General features: G+C 38.8%; 1 protein-coding gene across 1 annotated transcript in view; it reads left to right on the top strand.

The window, feature by feature from the left end:
* Positions 1–6,248: 6,248 nt before the first annotated feature.
* LOC106877076 (uncharacterized) overlaps positions 6,249–23,743 on the top strand; it is a 272,305-nt gene continuing 254,810 nt past the window's right edge. The window contains exon 1 of the mRNA XM_052973794.2: positions 6,249–8,916. Coding sequence (XP_052829754.1) covers positions 8,520–8,916 — 397 coding nt within the window. The 5' untranslated portion in view covers positions 6,249–8,519. The remainder of the gene's footprint in view (positions 8,917–23,743) is intronic.

Raw genomic sequence — 23,743 nt, 5'->3', positions numbered from 1 at the left:
AGCGCTTATGACACTGAGGACTTGGTTATGACACCATGTATACCTTTCTAGTGTTAGTCTGCAGCTTGACAGAACATGTCTCAGCGTCGCTTTCTCTCCACATCTACATTCATCGGTTGTTTTTATGTTCCATCGGACTATGTTCGCCGGTGAAGGTAGAGCGTCAAAGGTAGACTTGATCAGGAAGGATGTTCTTGCTTGTTCCCAAGCTCAAAGTTCCTTCCATGAGATTCTGCGACTGATCACGTATTCCTCCCATCTCAGGCACTGTCCCTATTGACTACATTGCACCAAATGTACATTCCGCCTTTCTTCTTCCTCCTTTCTCACTTCGTGTACCACTGCCTCTTTCATCTCTTTTATACTGCTCTTGCAAAATGGCCTGAAATTGTGCGTCCCTAGGCCAGCTATTGCTTCTTGCGTGGCTCCGACTATATCGGCGTGTCTTAGTATTCCGATCGCCCTGTTTACTGCTTCTTCCGCATTCCATTTCCTCCCTGTTCATGCCTTTGGAGGGTTTTCTCAGATGTTCTGGTCTTCTGAATACCTTAGCATCATTACTGACCTTTCCTTTCCTGCCTTATATTCTTCGCGATTGATGTTATCAGTAGTTGCAGCACAGGTTTTCCATATAGTGCAGTTGTATTCAGTGGTTTCGACAGACCAAGCCATTTACTGATAAACACACTGCATCTTTGATCCATCCTTTCTACTCTACTCGTGGCTATCTCGTACATTTGCAATGGCCACATTATCCTTGGGTACAGCCCAAATTGCAGTATCCAACATTTGAATTTTCCTGGCAGTGTTGTTCTGTCAATTGCCTTTAATCCTGAATTTTTGAATATCTGAATATTTGTAGAGATGAGCCACATTTGGAATAAAAAATGTAAATTATCCACTTTACTTTCAAACATTCAATTTTGTGGAGAATCCCTTGATGAAGTGTGTGTGTGTGTGCATGTGTTTGGGAACATGTTCATGTTTATACTGTGTAACTTCGATCACGCTTCTTCCATTTTCATGATTTTGCATTAGAACATTAGTATTACACTTACAAAATGTACTGTTTCCACTTTTCTTTCAAACATCCAATTTTGGAGAGAATTTGTTGATGAAATGTAGTTCCATTGCTTTTCAGTATTGCAGATTGTCCTGTGCACATTTGTAAAAGGGAAAAATTTGAAGTTTCCATCGCTGCATATTTCTGGATGCTTACTTAATGGAATCTTGCATAATTCCTCTTGTTGGATATGTTACCTGTGGATTCTTGCACGTTGGCAGAGGGAATTATTTATTTCGCCAATGTAATTTTCTTTACAGTTTGGGCAAATAATGTAGTATATGAGATTTTGCGTTTTGCAGTTCATATCTGCATTTATTTTGAAAAGGAATCCGCTCTTGAATTTTATGTGGGAACCACTTTCCAAATATTTGAAGTTGTTGATGTTGTTGCATTTCCACATCTCCTATCTCCACATTCTTTTACTAAGAATTCTGATTCATTCTCTGATTTCAATTCTGCCTTTGTGAGGTGTTTTTAAGATTTTTTGGTTGGTGTCTCCTATTCTGTAAGCTAGGTTTTTCATTTTGGGGCTTTGTATAGGTAAGTTTGATTTTATGGTGTGATAGATGTTGGTCACGATCTCTCTAGTAACTATTCTCAGGGTATTTTTATCGGCATTGATTACACCTCACATTCATTTGACTGCATATGTTTATGGATCTACATATCTGTGTTGTTGGATATGTTAAGATGCATGTATAGACACATGAGTGCATACATAGATATATACATAGTCTCTTTACCCCTCTCTTTGCTGGCCCTTAATCTGGATGCTGTATGGGAGTGAGGAAATTGTTCTTTATTAAATTGAATACACGAGGTAACCAAGGTTTTATGTTACCTGGAAAGTGTTTGCACAGATCTTCTTTGCAGGTACTGACAAAAGCCCCACAACAATTACCTTCCCATTGTCCCTCCCAAATACACAATTTTAGGGCTGCAACCATCAATGTTGGCACAATGAAGGGGAGATCTGGTGAGATTATCGAAATGATGGGAGTGTCGTCATGTTGATGTGTGGTGTGTGCAAGAAGTGAGATAGAAGGGAGCATCTGCTAGATTCCTCACGGGTAAGAAACAGAAGTTCAAATTCTTCTGGGTAGGCAGAAGTGATGGAGTGGGTGGTGTGTACTTGGATTTTGTCAACCTGGAGAAAGATTTCGACAGGGTTCCCCACTCTGTTATCTTGTGGTCTGTAAGGGAGCTAAGAGTAGAGGAGTGGCTTGTTAGAGCTGTACAAACCATGTACAGTAGTGCTGTCAGTAAGATGAGAGTCAGCCTTGAATATAGTGATGAATTTAGCATACAATTTTGGGTTCATCAGGAAAAAATTATCCACTCTTATTCATCATAGTCCTCTAGGCCATAACTGAGGAATTCAAAACTGGATGTCAGTGAGAACTACGATATGCTGATGACCTCGCTTTTATTGCAGAATTGGAGAAGTTCTATATATGGAAGCAAAACCTGGAATCAAAAGGCTTTAAAGTTAAGAAAGCAGATAAGATCAGGTAAATGGCACTGCTCAATATGTAGGAAAGGAGTGATAAGTAATTCCATTCACTGCACCCAATGTAAGCTATGGATGCATGGGAGATGCAGTGGAATTACAGGTAGGTTAACAGATAAGATTGCTTTTGTGTGTGGCAGATGTGCTGGAACATAAGCACTAAGAGCATGTGGGACTTAGACTCTCTCAAATGCCCAGGAAGCTCTCTTGAGGTAGTTGATAGTTTCTACTAACGTGACCAAATTGGTAATGGTGGTGGATGCTCTGAAAGTATTGGTTCCAGAATAAGAATAGGATAGAGGAAGTTCAGAGAGATGTTACCTTTGTTGGCAACAAAAGGATTCTCTCTCTAAGTGAAAGATAGATTGTATGATGCTTGTGTATGTACAACTATACTCCATGGTAGTGAAACATGGGTTCTGAATGGAAAGGAATAAAAGTAGTATGCTCCATTGGACGTGCAACATCAGTGTGCATGAATGACAAAGCGCAGCTGTGTTGAGAGCAAAGTTAGGCTTTTCCCTCTGGTTAGGTAACCAAGTATCTCCTTTACATCAGCACACCTGTTTCTGTCCGCTTTCTTGTTACCTCTCTCTCTTCTCTCCTCTCTCTTTCTCTGGTCAGGTAACCATGTACCTCCTCTATAGCAAGACACCTGTTCTGCCTCTCTGTCTCCCTGAGTCACTCTAACCCTTCATTATCTGACTTGAGATCTCCTCCTCAGATGTGAAAGTTACTTGGTAACCCTGCTGGTACTGGTGCCATGCATAAAGCATCCAGTCCACACTAATGTAGTTGCCATTTGGATGAGCATCCAGCTGTAAAAACCATGCCAAAACTGGCCTCAACTGTGCTGGTGCCATGTAAAAAGCACTGAGTCCACTCTGCAGAGTGGTTGGTGTTAGGAAGGGCATCCAGCCATAAAAAACCCTGCCACAACAGACACAGCCTGGGGTAGTCTTCTGTCTGGCCAGCTCTTGTCAAACTGTCTAATCCATGCTTGCATGGAAGGTGGGTGTTAAACAATGGTGATGATGATGCCAATGGTATATACATACATACATTCACACACATACATAAGTATACACACACACTAAATGATGATTATGATATGTGCACCCACACACAAATAGATACTCCTATGCACCTTAACAAATATGCATATGCACACCATTCATGAGTAAGTTTTTTTATGGAGATTTATAGATACCTATGCGTACATATGTGTATATATATCTATATGTATCTGTACTTAGGTACACACAAGCACTGATATACACTTATATATATTTTTAGATATATACACACATACATGCATATATACCCATATAAATACTTAGATTTATTTACATATAATATTAATGCGTATGGATGAGGACAGCTGCATAAAGGAGTGCCAAACTCTAATTTTGGAGAGTACCTGTGGAAGGGGTACATCCACAAAATCATGGGATGAAGTGGTGAGAAAGGATCTTTAGGTGCTGGGCCTCACTGAGGAAATGACAAGGGACTGGGAGATGTGGTGATTTGTTGTACTTGATAAGACACGTCAAGGTAAGTAAAATTGCTGTCTTCGACACATACATGCTTGTCCTTTCAGGTGCCAGTGGCACTTAAAAAGCACTTGTGCCAGTGCTGTATAAATGCATCTGTGATGGCAACACATAAAAATTACCCAGTGGTTGGCATTAGGATGGGGCATCCAGCCATAGAAACCATGCTACAACAGACAGCTCCATGTCAAACTGTCCAACCCATGCTAGCATGGAGACCAGACATTAATGATGATGATGATAATGATAACCATGTTACTTGTTAATGACTCCCTAATTTAACTGTTTGGTAAACTCTTAATATAACCTCTATAGCCACAATGAGCTAACAATGTGTCTATATTAGTTTTTTTTCCAATAGTCCTTGATATGTAAACACTCTGTGAGTATTTTGCATTTGTTTGCATTTATTTTCCATCTAAAGAAGCAGTACTCACAAAATTGTGTCATTGGATCATAGGTAATGGATGAATTGATTATATTAATCACTCTTATTATTTTCTTGTTAATTATTCATTTTATGTACTCTGTGACTATTATAACCTGTGAATCTGTATCATACAATTATCCAGCCCCTTTTACAGAGTGTACTGCAAAGGTTGTCCTTCCATCAGTAAGATTAAAGAACATTCTGAATCCCCATGTTGCATGAATTGATTACCAATTACTTGGAAAGTGTACTTTGTGCATCAACACTATCAGTGCCACATAGCTACCTCTAAATGAAAGAGCAGCTTCATAATGGGTACATCAAATTTATTTTAAGAGGATACTAATCCAAAGAATAACAAAGGGAACAGTGTTGAGGTAGGAACAGAGGGAAGAAGGATGAGTAGTATCGGGGAGAAGGAAAGAGTGAAGGAGAGGAGTGACAAAGTGGTAATAGTAATGGGGCAGATTGAGTAGGCAGACCCAGTGGTGGTGTGGGTCAGTCTATCTACCATACCAGCATAAGTTGAACTGTTTGTCAGGGTCCAAACCAGTTTTTCTTGCAGTTATGCTGGATTGTTGTTGAGAGAGGGACTAACAATGACTGCCTTATGGAAGGGGATAATAGGCAAGATACTGGAAAGTAGTATTGGGGTTTAGTGAGAGAGAATTAGAGAGTGATAAGACTGGCAGGGTTGGTTGAGTAGGAGGAGATGTAGTATTACTCCATGTTATATATGGGTAAGCAGAGAGTTACATAGAGGAGAGATAAGGTGATAATGAGGGGCCAGAGCATATCCTCAAAGTAATGTGTCCAGTAAAAGCATAGTGTTGAGAGAATCAGAGAAGGTAGGTAAAGTTAGCCAGGGTGCAAACTCTCCACACTGAAGTATCCTGATTTTGAAGGTAAGTGGAAGAAGGTGTAGTAGGATAAAGGAAGTGAAGTTATGGGGAAGGAAACTTACAATATGCACAAATTGAATACTTTCTACTCATTCAGCAGTGGCATAGGATAGTGAGTGGAAGAGATGATGGGGAAAGAAGAGGGTACACAATAGGCACAGTGATTAGGAGAATAGATGGTGGGAGATGTGATGGTGTACAAAAGACAACAGACAAGGGAAATATGCACACAAAACAATAATTAAGGGTGAGGGTGTATGTATTATGCTTGTGCGAGAGCAGTTTACTGCCAGTTGACAACATCTATCATTTCCTTCATCACATGTAACATCTTGAGATCATTTTTCACCTTCTTATTCCAAGTCTTCCTCAATTTCCTTCCTCCACAGTTACTATTTGCTTTGAGTGCTCAGCATTTGCTCACAAAGCTGTCATCGGATTCATCTTTATACTTAATTTGTCTCAGTTCATTTGTACTTTGTCACTCATGCACGCTAACATAAAACATCCAGCATTTTGCACATAAACATCATACTATCTACCCTGAAACTTGGGGGATAAGCTCTGTTGCTAACTGAGTTAATAGATTTCTAAACTATCTCCAATTCATTGTTATTCTAGCTACCACATTTGTAACATCCACTTCACTGCTACTTTGCTCGCCTTGATAGTAAAAGCTATCAACTACTTGAAAGCTGTCTGGACATTTGAGAGAATCTATTGCATCTGAATTGTACATTCTCTCTTAACCAGTCTGTGATCTCACTACACCTTTTGTGTGTCCATTCATTACACTGGGTACACATAGAATTTTTACCTTCCTTTTCTATAGGCAGAGCATGGCCATGATCCTGATGCTATAAGGTTCTTGTCTCCTTTCCTACTTACTAAAACTTTTGTTTTCACTAAGTTTACCTTAAGGCCCTTCAATCTTGATTTTACTTCAAGATCTGGAATTTCAGCTTCAATTTTTCTGCAGATTCTGCTCTAAGTGCTACATTGTCAGCACAAGGGACTTCTCCAGAACAGCTGGTCTTCTGTTACAGACTGGTGGGCTAATAAAAGGGCTGAGAATTGACTACTGTTGTACCCCAATGTACATACTAAATTCATTGCTCAACTCATTGCTGATTCTTACCTCAATGACCTCCTCTTCATATATAGTTTCTTTAGTGACCAGTGCAAAGGACCCTGTCAAAGCCTACTCCAGTTTATGAATGCTATGAATAGGCATGTATTTTTCTTACAGTTGTCTCACAAGGAATATAGCCTCAGTGATGTCTTTTCTTGGAACAAAACTGAATTGCATCTCATCTACACTAAATAGGTTTTCAGTAATTTTTTCTGTAACTTTCATAACTTTGTCCAACAGTTCTGATGTCTTTGTAGTTACCTCTCTCTAGTGCATTTCTCCTTGTACTTGTAGCAGTTTGCAGCAATATTGCAGTGCTAGCTACTTAGTATGATACTTTGTATTACTTTATTTACAATTTGAGTGACTATTCTCCACCCTTTTGTGCCAGATATTTTAAGAGTCATGGCAACTATCCCTGTTAAGATAGTTTTTTCCAACTGCTGCTCTCCTTTCTTTCACATCCCTTACCAGTCTATCTATCATATTGCTGTCAATTTGGATGGCTGATCTCTCTGCTGGACTTAGTATTCTACATACTAATATCTCTTTGGCAAATATTTTCTTTATCAAGCCCTTGGACTCATAAGCCAGTTATGCAGATTCCATGGCATATAAATGACTGAGATCACAACATTTCTCCTGAAAGGGATACCAATCCATTGCAGGGTTGAAGACCAGCTATTTTGGGAGGAGGAAGCAAATTGATTGCATCAACCCCAGCACTTGACTGGTACTTTATTTCATTGACCCCAAAACAATGAAAAGCAAAGTTGACTTTGGTGGAATTTGACCTGAGAGAGCATAAAGAGCTGGAAGAAATACTGCTAGACATTTTGTCCAATGTGCTAATAATTCTGCCAGCTTGCTGCCTTATTTGTTAACATTACGGAGCATTAAATCAAGTTTTCTAGACAATGGCTTTAAGCATTACTCTTTGAAAAAGAATTTTACACTTCTTTTCTCATTTTATCTTTGTGAAAAGAAAATTGGCTGTGAGCTTAAAATGTAAAAAATCCACATGTAAAAATGTGTTTTACTGCCAACATCTGGACCTTGAGTCTGGTTGTGTAAATTTGTATTTGAAACTGCTTGGTACTTACATGAAAGGTACTAATATTTCTACAAGGTGTTATCAAAAGGTTCCTGGACTAGTTATGTCTAATAAAAAAATAACTTATTTTCCTAAGTTTTAATATCTCCTTCAAAATAGTCGCCTTGCACAGCAATATACAATCTGGCCCTGGGGATCAATTCTTGATGCACAATACCATGTTTCTGGGGGCGACACACCTGGTAGGTCTTCCAGGGACATTCTTCTGCTTTCGAAGTGCCTGTGTCACTCAAAATATTGCGCATGGCCCATTGCTTTGTTACTGTAAGCTTGCCAAAGCATGCTCAATGTCTCTGTGGCAGACTTCCTGAGTTTAATGCAAAATTTCATGTTGGCTCTTTGTTCCTGTTAATGTCAAAATCCTAGGCTACAGAATACACATGATCATGAAATTATAAATTTCATAACTTGTGAAGTAAACACAGCGATGTCACTCGGCACACTGCCTCATGAAGGTTACTGCTCGCTCTCACTGTGCACGCAACTGTGTGCTGCCATCTGTTGGTGCACTACAGAACTAGTCCGGGGACATTTGTATATCGTGGTAGATATTGATACTAAAGGTCTCAATATCTAAATACATACATGCTCCATCGAATTAGAGCCCTTATAATTACAGAGAAACTGCTCACTAAATTCAATGTACTAATATTAGAGTATCTCTTTTTATACACTTGCTAAGCATGAGTTGATCTTCAACAGAATGCTAACTTGTTTTCCTTTCAAATACACTTGTACAATGCTATTTATTGTAGGTCATAAAGCGTGCTCAGAAAGATGATTCAACCCTTACCAGAAAGGTCTTTGAAGATATGAAATTCAAATTAACTGAAGAAATACAAAATGCTTTCAATAAATTCCGTGGCTACATTCTTGTAACAAAACAAAAGGATACACATTTGAAGGAGCACTATGCTAAAATGTCTGCTGATGCTGCATTAAAGGAGATATTTGAACGGCTGTGTTTGTTACTTCAAATTGATGAACCTAAAACTATAGCAGAACAGAAACAAAAAAGAAAATTTATAGAGATTTCTAATAGTTTCTTTCAACAAATAAGTAATCATGATTTAGCTAGGACTGTGTTTCATGTTGCTATTTGTGTCAGTAGTACTGAACTGCAAGCAACTGCTCTGGAATTCCTGGATCGAAGTCCTCAGCCTGCACCCAATGACACTAATAGAAATGAACGTCCTCCTCCTTCAAAAGGTAAGTAGTCCTGTTATATGGCATACAGTTTCATTCCTTGTTTTTATTTTTGGGGTGACTGGCACATCACACTGCCTGGCCCTTGGTTTCTTCAGCAGAATTCATTCTGTTGCAAGGCTTCTGGTCATGCTTTACCCATCCCATGCACCGTCATGCTTTACACATCCCTAAAATAACAAAAATACTCTAAATTCTCTTGTGAATTCTCCTTCCTCTTTTCAACCTAGGTTCTACACATCACCTTGTATACACAAACCGCAATATCCTATCTCTCTCAGACACAGATTCTCAACCCCAGTTTACTATTCATCTCTGCTTAATCAAACTTCACTTGAAATGATGGTGTCTCTGCTTCATAAGTTCCACTTCCCCTATCATTCACTTCTTTCTCCAGGATTTCAGCAATAATGACTTCCAGTAATTCTGGCTCAAAGCATTCTTTCCTTATTCTCCCAAGTATATCTACTCCCTCTACTTCTCTCTGAATTCTTGTACCATAGCAATTCTTGTACCATTAACCCTTCACCTCCATTCTTTTCTTAAGTCATCATCTTCAGTGACTTCTATAGTCACACTCTTTGTGGCTCTCACACTCATCCCATACTTCTGCTGTTGGTGCAGAAGCTGAATCCTTTGCTGTTCTCAACTCCCTACATCAACTTGTTTCATCATTTGCTCATATTGAGGGGTGTGATTTGGGGGTGACGCACAGACACTCCAACCACTCTTTTTTTCTTTTTACCTGAAAATTTAACCTCTACTGTGTGTGACTTACTGCTTTATCACAACTCTGCCAAATCAGACTGGAGCCTGGTGTTGCCATCCGGTTTCACCAGTCCTCAGTCAAATCGTCCAACCCATGCTAGCATGGAAAGCGGACGTTAAACGATGATGATACAACACCCAATCACATACTACACAATACCCTCCTTTCCTTCAATCCTATGGCACTCCAAGTCAGCCAACCAGTTATTCCTGGTAGTGGATATGCTTCACTTCTGACCCATCAAAAGCAGTTAGTTAGGTGATTAAAATCATCCTTTTAGGTAGGTCTCTCCATATCCCACATGCAACAAATCTCATGTCCTAAGTCCTTCAAGGTGTTTCACTCATAGATGTGCTGCAGCTGTTCAGGCAACAAACAATGCCTCCAATGCCTGGAGAATCTCACCCATTACTCAAAACTAGTTGGCCTTCTCCCAGCTGCATAATTCTTGGGAGACTACATCTGGATTACAAAAGTGTCTTCAAATAACACACAGCTTTCAAGTATTCCTGCTTCTCAAACCATAGCCAGTCCTTCTTAACCCTTGCCAAAAGAATCTCCACTGACTTTGTAGAATCTCTCTTTTCCTTCACTTCTCAACTACGGTGTCTGCTTTGCATAAAACTCCACACTACACACTCTTGATAAGGCGGCGAGCTGGCAGAAACGTTAGCACGCCGGGCGAAATGCTTAGCGGTATTTCGTCTGCCGCTACGTTCTGAGTTCAAATTCCGTTGAGGTCCACTTTGCCTTTCATCCTTTCAGGGTCGATTAAATAAGTACCAGTTACGCACTGGGGTCGATATAATCGACTTAATCTGTTTGTCTGTCCCCTCTGTGTGTAGCCCCATGTGGGTAGTAAAGAAATAACTCACTCTTGATGAATTTGTCTCCAAATCCATCTCCTTCCATCCCAATAAGTTCCCACTTTGCTTGCCAAGTGCAAAATAATATTTCTTGTTGCTTTAAACCAATAAGATCACTGGGTCTGAGTTCAAATCCTGCTGAGTTCAACTTTACCTTTCATCCTTTTTGGATCAATAATAAAAGTACCAATCCAAAGTGGTAGATTAATGGAACTGTTAGAGGGTCAGGCAAGATGTCTCCATTTAAAAAAGGCCACCACTAGTCAAGGCTGACCATAACTGTGCAAGCCTGGTCAAGATTTTTGAAAAAGATGGCAGTTGCATGTTTCCCTTGGATAAACATTGTTGTCATGGAAAAGTGAGACTTGCATGTATGTGCAGCTGTCATCTTTCTAAAGAATTTTAACCAGGCTTGCACAGTTATGGTCAACTTTGACCAGTGGAGGTCTTTATCAAATGGAAATTTATTAACAATGACATTCTCCAACATCTTGACTTTCTTTCTCTTCTCAGTGATTCACTGGTAGCCTATTCTCTTAAGTCACCCACCTGCAGGCTCTTACTTTAGTGTAGGTCAATGAAAGGATTATTGTTGCAATAGATATCAACAAAGCTTTTGACCATGTTTGGCATGCAAATCTATCAAAACTTCCCAATTACGAACTCCCTCCATCTCACATCTTTTAGATTAGTACCTTTCTATCAGATTAGACTGTCATGGAATTCATTAACCCTTTCGTTACTATATTTCTGACCAAATTCCACTTACATGAGTTTCAATTAAATTCTAAAATAATCATGAATTTAGACTAGTCTCATTAAACACCTGTAACTTTTTTATTTATCAACATATTAATGTGATATTTGGAACATAATTGAAGAAAGGGTTCTTAATCAATTCTATTGCATAATTTTTGTCTCAAAGTGACTCTAATTACAGGTAAATCCACAAGCTATCTTTTTGTCCGGCTTGTTTACATTCTGCATAATGGTTTGTTTCTGCAGTAATCATTTCAAACAAGCATGCTGGAAAAAATAAGAAAAAGAAGTCTAAAGGTTTCGCTTCCTGAGAAAGACTATGGGTAGACCCTGTCTCCTCAGAAAAATTGTTAATAAAAATATTTTTTAAATCTTTACTCCATTCTGGTGTAAAATCATCCTTGCTGTCGCCGTTGCCGCTTTCAGAATCGCTGCTTTCAGTTTCGGATACAGAAATATCTGATTCATTATCGTTCACCACATGCTTTTGTAGCTCATTCATTCTTTTCTTCGATATCTCCATATCTTCAGTTGAAAAGCCTTCAAATTCGGAATCACTGCTTGATAGCATGAAACTCCTCTCCATCTTCAAAGTTGAAAAAAATGAACGCTGCAAAAAATGTGGAAAAAAATCTTCCAAAATTCACTGAGTTCAAATATCACACCAAACAATGTCGGATACAATAGCTCAACTGTTTGCAAAGTGAAATCACGTGTTTTAACGAATGTACTAACAAGATTTGGGTTCAAATTTACATTTAAATAACAATGGGTACTCTCGGCCGGGTTGGTCTTATGAACCAAAAAATTTTTGGACCGGCTACAGCTGGGTTAGTAACGAAAGGGTTAACAATGCTCTTTCTCTCCTCATCTGAGTCAACTCTAGTGTGTCTCGGGGTTTGATTTTGTCCTCATTCTCTTCCTTCTGTATATCAATGACCTACTTGCTATCACATCCAACAACAGTTATTCAGATGACATTACCTTTTACTCCTCTCTATTCTCCCCAGCCATGCATTATTCATAAGAACCTAAATGCTACACATCAAATTTGCACTAATTCTATGAAAGAAGACCTTGAAAGCATCCTTTAGGAGTGGTGAAATAATTCTATTTCTTTCAACAGCAAAGAAACAAAAAAAATAGCAGCCTCCATCCCCAAAGAAACAAGTACTACTCACATCAAGGAAACGCTGTCATACCACACCTTCACTAAACATAAGCAGCGCTTAACTAGAGCCCTCATAGTCACTCCAAATGTTGGATCTTATTATTACCAAAGATCTTTGCTGGTGAAAGCACGTCTTTAACTAAGAATGCATCTCAAAGATTGTCCTTTCTCTTCCGGGTGAGAAAATATTTCATCCCGCAACAACAACTGATATTGCAAAGCTTAAATAAAGTTCACAACAGAGTATTTCTCCCACATCTGGGATGCTGCTGCTGCTACACACATAGACCTCTTCAAGTGCATTTATTGGAAGACCATGTGATTGATTGGCATAAAATCACTCACAGACATGCCCCAGTCTATGGCCCATGAGCATGCTATCTCCACCCTCTGCCTTTTTTATTAGTACTATTCCCAGGAGTTATATAGTTTTGTACTTCTTCCACTCAGGCACTCCCAAGTCACTCATCTCCTCTTCTCATTACTCCTATTATGCTCATCTCTCCAGGCCTTGAACTAACCACGACTTGTAGTCCTTTATCCCCAGAACATTGACATTTGAGAATCACCTTCCTGCTCATATCTTCCCTTTCGATGCTGATTAGCAATGGTTTAACTGGTCTCAGAAGGCCTGTAAATGCCATGGGCACATGCCCCATCAACAAAACCCCACTAAAACAATAAAAAGTAAATTTTAATAGTGCAACCCATCAGTTTCTAATTATTATTTTTGTTAGGTATCCACAGCCCTTAATCATCTATATACTACTTTTATTTTTCAATTATATACTATTTCTCTTCCAAAATTGGGAATGTAGTAGGCTGAGAATAGGTATCAAGCATTATTGGATAACCAGGTGGGAGATTGTTTCCATCTTGTCTCTGGTACTGCATTGTATCCTTTATGACTGAATTTCTTCTTGCAACTCAGGGTGATAAAAGTATTGTGTGCCTAAGAAGTCTTTTAAGTTTATTTACTAATAAACATCTCTCTTGGATAAACACACCCTAATGCTTCAGTTTTATTGATTTTTATTTAATTTTCAGTAATATACATGCAATAAATGCTGTAGAAATAATTTTACATTTATGAATTTGTTTTCCATGATTCCTGATGTGAAATTGTGTGTGGAAACAGATATTGTAAAATTTTGAGATAGTCTTTTTTTTTCTTGACAAATAAACACATGCTCTATATATTCATTCGTCACTCATTAATGCTCTTATTTAATCTTAAGTCTATTGTCTGGAAATCTTTCGTCACACACCTGTGAACTCCACAGTAACTCTTCCATCCCACATGTCTCCACCTGTTCTGTTTAGTCCATTCTGTTGTTCGTATCCTTATCAGTGCATGCATGTGTTTGTGCGTGTATGCATGTCAATGTGTTTTGTATGTGTTTATATGGGTTTGCTTACTATCTTGTTTGTATCCATACACATTACATAGTTTTTTCCCTTTCATTAATTTACTTATTTATTTCTATTTTTAAAATTTCATTTCAATTATCGTTATGTGTCTTTTGTGTGTGTCTGTGTGTGTGTGTGTGTGTAAGGGTTTATGTATTATACTGTTTGTTTCTGTCTTCCCCTTCTGTCTATAGTTGTTGTGTTGTGTATTATGGTGGTGGGTGTTAATACCCCATTCATGTTTTCTGTTCATGCTCAGTCTCTCTGTTACTATTGGTGTGGCGCGCTGAAAGTGTAACTGCTAGAATAAGAATAGCCTGGGCCAAGTTTAGAGAGCTCTTACCTCTGCTGGCGACAAAGGGACTCTCACTCAGAGTAAAAGGCAGACTGTATGACGCATGTGTACGGACAGCCATGCTACATGGCAGTGAAACATGGGCTGTGACTGCTGAGGACATGCGTAAGCTCGCAAGGAATGAAGCCAGTATTCTCCGCTGGATGTGTAATGTAAATGTGCATACCTGTCAGCGTGTAAGTATCTTGAGAGAAAAGCTGAACATAAGAAGCATCAGTAGTGGTGTGCAAGAGAGACGATTGCGCTGGTTTGGACATGTGGTGAGAATGAATGAGGATAGCTGCGTGAAAAAGTGCCACTCCCTGACAGTTGAGGAAACCCGTGGAAGAGGTAGGCCCAGGAAGACCTTGGCTGAGGTGGTGAGGCAAGATCTTCGAACATTGGGCCTCACCGAGGCGATGACTACTGTCTGAGACCTTTGGAAATGTGCTGTGCGTGAGAAGACCCGGCAAACCAAGTGAGATCGTTGCCAGTGCCCCTGGACTGGCTCTTGTGCGGGTGGCACATAAGATGTACCATCCTGAGCGTGACCATTGCCAGTACCGCCTGACTGGCCTTGTAGGGTTTTCGAGCGAGATCATTGCCAGTGCCCCTGGACTGGCTCTTGTGCGGGTGGCACATAAAAGACACCATTTCGAGCGTGGCCGTTTTCGTGCAGGTGACACGTAAAAGCGCCCACTACACTCTCTGAGTGGTTGGCGTTAGGAAGGGCATCCAGCTGTAGAAACTCTGCCAAATTAGATTGGAGCCTGGTGTTGCCATCCGGTTTCACCAGTCCTCAGTCAAATCGTCCAGCCCATGCTAGCATGGAAAGCGGATGTGAAACGATGATGATATATACACATACACACACACATACACTCATATATGTGTGTATATGTATGTATATGTTAAGGAGGGGGTCAACACTTTTGAGAGAGCACGTAATCAGCATGAAGAACTTAAGCGTACTGCTCAAAAGTGCACTGCTGGTGTAGTGGTCTGCAATGTTTGCAGTCGTGTATGCTTGTCAAGAGCAGGGCTCATTAGCCATCAACAGAGCCTCAAATGCAAAATATAAGTTAGTCCTAGAGTGCACAATGTTCCTGAAGGTCAGCAATGGTCTCCCTCAGACATGAGTGGATGGCCATCATATCATATATATGTATATATATATGTATATGTATATGTATGACTATATATACATATATGTATATATATATATATGCACACACATACATATATATGTATATGTGTGTGTGTGTGTGTGTGTGTGTATATATATATATATATATATATATATATATATATATATATATATATATATATATATACACGTTTATATTTTCGTTTTGCAAAATTCTTGATGTGAATTTGTGTGTTAAGATAGATATTGTTGTATTTGGGGATGGTTATGTTGCCAGTTTAGCAAATAAAAACACACACACTATATATTTGGTGTTCACTTGCTTCAACTTTATTTCATATTAATTGTATTTCGGCCAGAGTTCTTTTGTCACACTTCTATGACCTCATCAGTGGTCCTTTGCTTTCTTCTTTCTTTTTTGTGTGTCTCTCCTTACTAATGATCTATCATTTTGTATTCCTGTTGTATGTGTCTTTCTTTGTGCATCCATATATCCCTGTGTATGTCTATGTTTAGTAAGTGTGTGTGGGGGGGAATGTGCCTGCATTATCAGTGTCCCCTCTTTGTACACGTTCATTTAATTTACTTTTATTTTATTCATTTGTTTATATCTACTTACTTTTTCTTTACTTTCTGTTTTTTCTTGTATTTAATTTAATTTAATTTATTTTGTTTATGTATATAGTTATTTAATTCCATTTATTTATCTGTGCATTGTATTATATTCATATTATTATCAGTTTATGGGGATCTTATTCTGTGATAAGTTGTGGTGTGTTGGGGGTGTGTGCTAGTGTTCCATTCTAGTTTCCTATTGAGGCAAAGTTTTAATGCAGTTCTGTATTTAAGAGATGAGGAATTATGTACATTATTTACATTTGACAGATATTTGTCCTCATCTTGTTTGTTGTTAACAAAACGTCTCGGCTGATATGCCCTCCAGCCTTCATCTTGGGGAAATTTTGAACCTGGGCATTTCGATATTATTATTATTATTATTATTATTATTATTATTATTATTATTATTCAGTAGTTTTATTTTTATAACGTGCTTTCACTTCACTACCGAGCGCAGCTCTGTGTGCCTTGGGTATGTGGTGTGGTTTGCTGTGATGCTCTTATGGTTACTGTATTGTGGACAGTTGATGACAACACAATTTTTTGAGTCTCATAGATTACTTGTTTCCCAGGAAAATTTGTTAGTACCTTCCTTGATCTTTCCCAGAGCACCTACAGCAACAGAGATGGTTTTGTTTTTTAATTGCTACGTCCTATATATCTCAATGTCCTTATATTTCGACAGTTTTTCATATTCCTTTACATTATTATTATTATTATTGTTCAGTAGTTTTATTTTTATAACGTGCTTTCACTTCACTACCAAGCGCAGCTCTGTGTGCCTTGGGTATGTGCTGTGGTTTGCTGTGGTGCTCTTATGGTTACTGTATTGAAAGTGTTTTGCGTAGGATGTGTGCAGTGCCCAGTAGTGCAATTTTCTGTATGTTATATATATTTGTAAGTCCTGGTGTTTTTGTTATGTATTTATCTGAATATTTTTTTATTATACCTAAGGCACCTACTATGATAGGAATTGTTTCTGTTTTTTAGATTCCACATTCGAGTTACCTCTATTTCCAAGTCTTTGTATTTTTAAAGTTTTTCCATTTCTTTTAGGGAAACGTTGTCATCTGCTGGTATTGATACATCAATTAGAAAGCATTTTTTCCCTTCATGATCTTTGACAACTATATCTGGTCTATTGGCCTTAATTTCTCTATCTGTGTGTATTGGCATATCCCAGAGTATGGTTGCTTTCTCGTTTTCTGTGACCTTTTCTGGTGTATGTTTATATCATCTTTTTTCTGTTGTTATTCCATAGTGTTGGCATAGCTTCCAGTGTATATAGGTCCCAGCTCTGTTGTGTCTGTTCATGCTCAGTCTCTCTGTTACTATTGGTGTGGTGTAGCCCAGTGTTTACCATGTAGGGGCTTTTCTTGCCATCGTTTTATCATGGTCCGTTGCTGTTCTAGTTTTAGTTTGGATTTCATTTGTTTTATAGCTTTTGTTGCTTCTTCTTCTTCTTCTTCTTCTTCTCCTTCTCCTCCTCCTCCTCCTCCTACATGATCAGCTATACTTGATTTATCAATATCTCCTCGTGCCACAGCTTTGCGATGTTCATCTACCCGTATTTTGAGGGGGAAGCATGTTTTGCCTTTGTATATAACCTACCACAGCTGCATTGGATGGAGTACACAGTTTTTTGGTCATATTCTCTTCTATTGGTGGTTTTACTCAAAGATGGTTTATTCGCAAATATCTCCTTTGAGTAAAACCTCCCCCTGTGGGATGAAGGTAAAATAATAGAAAGAGAACACCACTGGAAAATACGGAAACTAAAAAAAGCAGCACTTATGTTAGGACAAAACAATCTCCTAAACAGACTGGGTGCAGATATGAGTAGCATATGGGAAATGGTATTAAGGAAGGATAGGAAAATATTAGATTTATAAGCCCTAAAATTCACTCCCTAATTGCCCACGGTCATATGGCATAGTGGTTAAGAGCGCAGGCTACTAACCCCAAGATTCCAAGTTCCATTCCAAGCAGTGACCTGAATAATAATAATAATAATAACATTGCAAAATACCTGAGGAATGAGAACCCAGGTTCAAAATTTCCCCAAGACACCTGATGAAGGCTGGAGTCGAAACGTTGTGTTAACAACAAACAAGATGTGGACAAATAACCATCAAATGTAAATAATGTACAGGCTGGGTTCGTTTTCTATTAAGTGTGTAGCTTCTGCAATTTGTCTAAGCATTGCATCTGTGAGCCCCCATGTTCCTGCTTGGTGTGCTGGTACAGAACTGATGAGCTCTTCTCTTCCTTAAGTTCCCTCGAATGTTCATTTACCCGCTCTTTTATGCTCCGTGCTGTCTCCCCTACGTACGTCATTGTCTTGTTACTGTACCGTTCCTCTTACATCTTATACTATAGACTACATTCCTAGCTTTACAGTTTGTTTGTTTGTGGGCTATAAAACCGTTAACTGTAAGCATATATACAAAAAAAGCTGGTTATAGAAGGCCTCAGCCTAACATAAAGGGAGAAGGTAGTATATATTATATTTCTTAAAGAAAGAAAAGAAGAGATTAATATAATACCATAGGGTATTGAGAAGGAGAAAAAGTAAAGTAAAAAAGGAAGCAGAAAAACGCATCTGTTTATAAATATATAATAATAATACCACAATCTTCTTTTCTTTATTTAAGACACAAAATATACACTACTTGCTTCCCCAAGTAGTGTATATTTTGTGTCTTAAATAAATAAAAGAGATTGATGTAATATTAAAGGATACTGAGAAGAAAAAGAAAAAAAGGAAGAAGAAAAACGCTTGTATTTATAAATATATAATTATGTCACATAATATCATACTTATCTATAATACTGCAATACAGAAAGTTATGAAATTTAAGTCAAGTAGAAGCAAACAGTTGCAAAATATGTATTAACTGAAGTTATTAGAAAGGAATAAATAATTTCTAAATATAATGATTATAATAATAACGTATTGTTTATGTTTATAATCATAATGCAATAAAATTTAATTTAAATAAATGAATAAATAGCAAATCGAGAATGATATGGAAAGATAAAATATCAAAATACAAGCTATATCCATTCATCCCTTAAGAACATTTATTGGAAGCCTTTAAAGTAAAAAATAATAATAAACTATTAGATAGGAAAGAATTTAAAAAAATTTTTAATTTCAGACATACCACATTCCGTTAAGTAAACCACAAGTAAATATGCTATGAAGCATGCTTAAGGAGGTAAGGGTAATATTAAGAAAATAAACATTATGTAAGAGAAATACTTATAAATAAATAAATTGAAGATAAAATAATATAAATTACAATGAATTACGTAAATTGCCTTCGTGCATAGCTGGGATGCAGGGAAAAATATATGTAAAAAGACTGCTAAGCCTGAACAAATTTAAATGGGGCATATTTTAAAATGCAGTCAGAGGTGATGATAATTTATTTATGTATTTAAGCAGTGAATCAGGAATCAGCCCAATATGCTGTTAACTTGGAACATTTTAATACTAATTAATACAAAATAATAAGACTAATTTTAGTACTAATAATACGAAATAATAAGACTAATCGAGAAAAGCTTAATTAATACATCTGAAATAAAATACATCATTCCTATATATAAAAATAATCTCAGGCAATGTAATGATTGTGTTAAACAGTTAAGGGGAGGTAATATGAGATTTACCAAAAGTTCTTAATTTCCATAAATGATTATAATATATGACATAACATTCTTTAATTTGGTAGATCAACTTACATGCAAAATGTAATTTTATACAAAGATTATAAAGTATGTAAGAATAAGTTTAGTAAATTAAATCAAGACAGGATGCTCCTATGCTGATGACCTTGCCCTAATTGCTGAGTCACTATCAGAACTAGAGAAGTTTCAGGTGTGGAAGAAAAAGATTAGAATCAAAGGGCCTTAGAGTCAACCTAGCTAAAACCAAAATCTTAATAAATAGGAAGGCAGACAAACTACAAATCCCTTCAAGTATATGGCCTTGCTCGATCTGTAGAAAAGGCGTCGGTAGAAACTCTATAAGACGTACCCACTGTAAGCTATGAACACATAAGAGGTGCAGCAATATCAAAGGAAGGCTAACTGGGAAGATACTTTTTGTATGTGGCAGATGCTCAGGTGCAATAAACACTTCAAAATGTGCAGAGAACAACTTCTGCCACATTCCAGGGAGAAAAACTACAAGTAGTTGACAGCTTCCATTACCTAGGTGACCAAGTTAGTAGTGGGGGTGGGTGCACTGAAAGTGTAGCTGCTAGAATAAGAATAGCCTGAGCAAAGTTCAGAGAGCTCTTACCTCTGCTGATAACAAAGGGCCTCTCACTCAGAGTAAAAGGTAGACTGTATGACGAATGTGTACGAACAGCCATGCTACATGGCAGTGAAACATGGGCCGTGACTGCTGATGACATGCATAAGCTTGGAAGGAATGACAGAATGTAAGCCTTGAAAGAAAAGTTAGACCTAAGAAGCATCAGATGTGGTGTGCAAGAGAGATGACTGGTATGGTCATGTGGTGAGAATGGATGAGAATAGCTGTGTGAAAAAGTGTCACACACTAGCGGTTGAGGGAACCTATGGAAGAGGTAGACCTAGGAAAACCTGCGAAGACCTGTTGAGGCAAATGAAATCAAAATCAAATTTGATGACATGGCCGATGACAGCACCGCCTCACTGGCATCAATGTTAGTGGAACGCTAAGAGCACCGTGTTAGCATGATCATTGCCAGGGCCGCCAACTGGCTCTCGTATCGGTGGCACGTAAAAAATACCATTTGAGTGTGGCCGTTGCCAATACCGCCTGACTGGCCCTCATGCTGGTGGCACATAGAAGCACCCACTACATTCTCGGAATGGTTGGCGTTAGGAAGGGCATCCAGCTGTAGAATCTCTGCCAGATCAGATTGGAGCCTGGTGCATCCATCTGGCTCACCATTCCTCAGTCAAACCGTCCAACACACGCTAGCATGAAAAGCGGACATTAAACGGTGATGATGATGGATGCATCATTACTCATGTAAATGCCCAGGTCTCGCACTGACTATGCCTCTGGGATTGCAATCCCTCCAGATCCAGTGTATTTAATGGGTATTGCATTTAGTTTTGTATGCTGAGAGCACAAGGCTTGAAACTTTTCAGCATTAAACTGCATGCTATCCTTTTCAGCCCACTTGTATTATTCATCCAGCTCACATTGCAGATGCATTGTGTCTTCAGGGTTCTGTATCACCTGTGAGACTTTTGTATCACCTGCATAACTTGTGATCGTGGCTCTCTGTGTGGCTGAGGGCATGTCTGAGAGGGCCATTATGAACAGTAGTGGTCCCGAAACAGTGCCTTGCGGAACACTGCTTACTATTTGCATGTCATTGGAGGTGGCCCCATTGGCTACTACCACCTGACTTCTATCCTTCAGAAAGTGATGAAACCTTTCTCCCAATTTTCCAACTATGCCGAGATCACGCAGTTTGTGACATATCATTCCATGATCGACTTTATCAAAGGCCTTTGCAAACTCGAGATATATCACTTCCACATTTGAGTGGTTGAGTAGCTGTTTCAGCACCCAGTCATAGTGTTGTAAGAGCTGAGTCAGGCAGCTTCTTCCTGGTCGGAAACCATGTTGGGTGTCAGGCAGCAAGTTATTTCCTTCAAGGAAGGCAATTAGTTTTCTTCTGACTAGTCATTCCATGACCTTGCTGATGTGCGAGGTCAGAGAGATAGGTCTGTAGTTCTTGGCCTCCGCTCTGCTACCTCCTTTATGAATAGGGCATATTTTACCCTCCTTCAGTTTTCTTGGGAGTTTGCCAGATGCAAGGAAGTTCTGAAAGAGGGACTGCAGTGGTCTTGCTGGGACTCGCTTACATACTTTTAGAAGGATTGCTGGGAATCCATCAGGGTCAATAGCTGAGTTTGGGTTCATTTCATCTATAGCCCTTATTTCATCGTCTTCCTTTATATTGATGTAATCGATCATCATTGCCTCTGTTTTTATATCTGCAGTGGATTGCTGACTTGAAAGTGCCCTAGGGGTGGAGTGAAAAAACTTTTGAATTGCTCATTTAGTATTTCACTTATCTTCCTTTGGTTTCCTGTGAGTGTACCATCTTTTTTGAGGAGTGGCCCTATCCTGCAGTGCACTGAAGCTGTTTCTTTGGCAAACTTGTAGAAAGCTCTGGGGTTAGATTTTATATTGTCTATAGCCCAGGCTTCTTTGTCTGCTCTTTCTTTTTTGTGGGAGAGTTGCATATTTTTTTCAATCTCCAGCAGTTGTATCTTCAGGCGGGACTTTTCACTGCTTTCAATTTGTTTGTTTAGGCGATTTGAAACTTTTGTATGCCGTCTCATAAGAATTTTCCTCTCCCTTGGGATTTCATTCTTGTTTACAGTGGCCTTTCTCTCCGGGACACATTTGTAGCATATGGCTTGCATTACAGACATGAATTGTTGAAGTTTCAAGTTGATGTCTGGTGAGCAGAGGCATTTAGGTCAGTTTTGTTTGAGGATCTCATTCTCAATTTGTTTCCAGTTTGCCTTATGGAAGTTCAAATTGGAAAGATTCTGAGAGTTTCTTGTAGGCTACTTGTCCATGGTTTCCTTTGGTCTGTACATGGTCAGCTGTACCATGTTGTGATCCGAGAGTAGCGTCGGTGTCACTTTCGCATTATGGATGAGATCCATATTATTTGTGAAGCAGTGATCCAGTATATTTTCTACAAAGTGTTGATGAGGTTCAGGAGGGACTTCACCTGTCCTTGTTCATATCGCGTCATTCCTCGGAGAGAAAGGCCCTTGGGCCATCTGACATTGGGTAGAATGAAGTCTCCCATAAGAAGTACACTTATGTGTTGTTCTAATGTGACTAGAACTTCTATTTTTGTAAGGCAGTCTTCAAACTTGCCTACATGATTTGGAGCATCTGGAGGGTGATATGTAGCACATATAACTACACTGAGTTCTCTTATATGTACAATTTGTGTCTCACTTACTGAATTTGAGTGTGACAAAAGGACCTGGGGTGTGAGGTCTTCGTAGATGTACCTAGCAACTCCACCATGACTCCTCACTTTCCTGTCGGTCCATAATACAACATACTGTGGTCTGTGTATTTTTGCATTTGCTATATCTGGTTTCAGGTGTGTTACCGTAAGTGCTATGTACCAGGCTTGATTGCAAGCAACAAGGTCTCTCAAGAAAGAGATGTTTGTCTCGTTACTTAGTGTTAACAGTCCTCTGATGTTCAGTAGGAGCAGCGCTGTGATGTGTGTCTTGTTGCCAGTGGTGCCCACCTTCGGGTCTATTTGCTGTGGTGGTCTTGTTTATTGGGGATAGTCCCATCTGTGAGATTGTAGTCAGGTCAGTTGCTGTACAGTCTTGTGCCATGCACAAAAAAGATTGTTGTTCAGCAGCTGCCCTTTCAACATGTTGATAGGTCTGGTTTGTAGTGTGCACTACATCTGCATACCTCCGTTTTGGGGCAGGTGGTGCGTGTATATATATATATATATATATATATATATATATATATATATATATATATATATATACCCTCCTGCAGACTACCTCATCGACGAATGACAGGGACCTTCTCTTTGTGGCTGGTGACTTCAATGGTCATGTTGGACAACATTCAGGGGGCCTCTATGGCGTACGTGGAGGCTATGGTTTTGGTTCCTGCAATGAGGAGGGAACCACGCTGCTGGAGTTCTGTGATGCAAATGACCTTATGGTCTGCAATACT

Source organism: Octopus bimaculoides, chromosome 16 (assembly GCF_046866305.1).
Source record: "Octopus bimaculoides isolate indiv1 chromosome 16, ASM4686630v1, whole genome shotgun sequence".
NCBI classification, from domain to species: Eukaryota; Metazoa; Mollusca; class Cephalopoda; order Octopoda; family Octopodidae; genus Octopus; species Octopus bimaculoides.
Note: the sequence above shows the minus strand (reverse complement) of the source record. Positions and strands in the feature narration are given on the sequence as shown.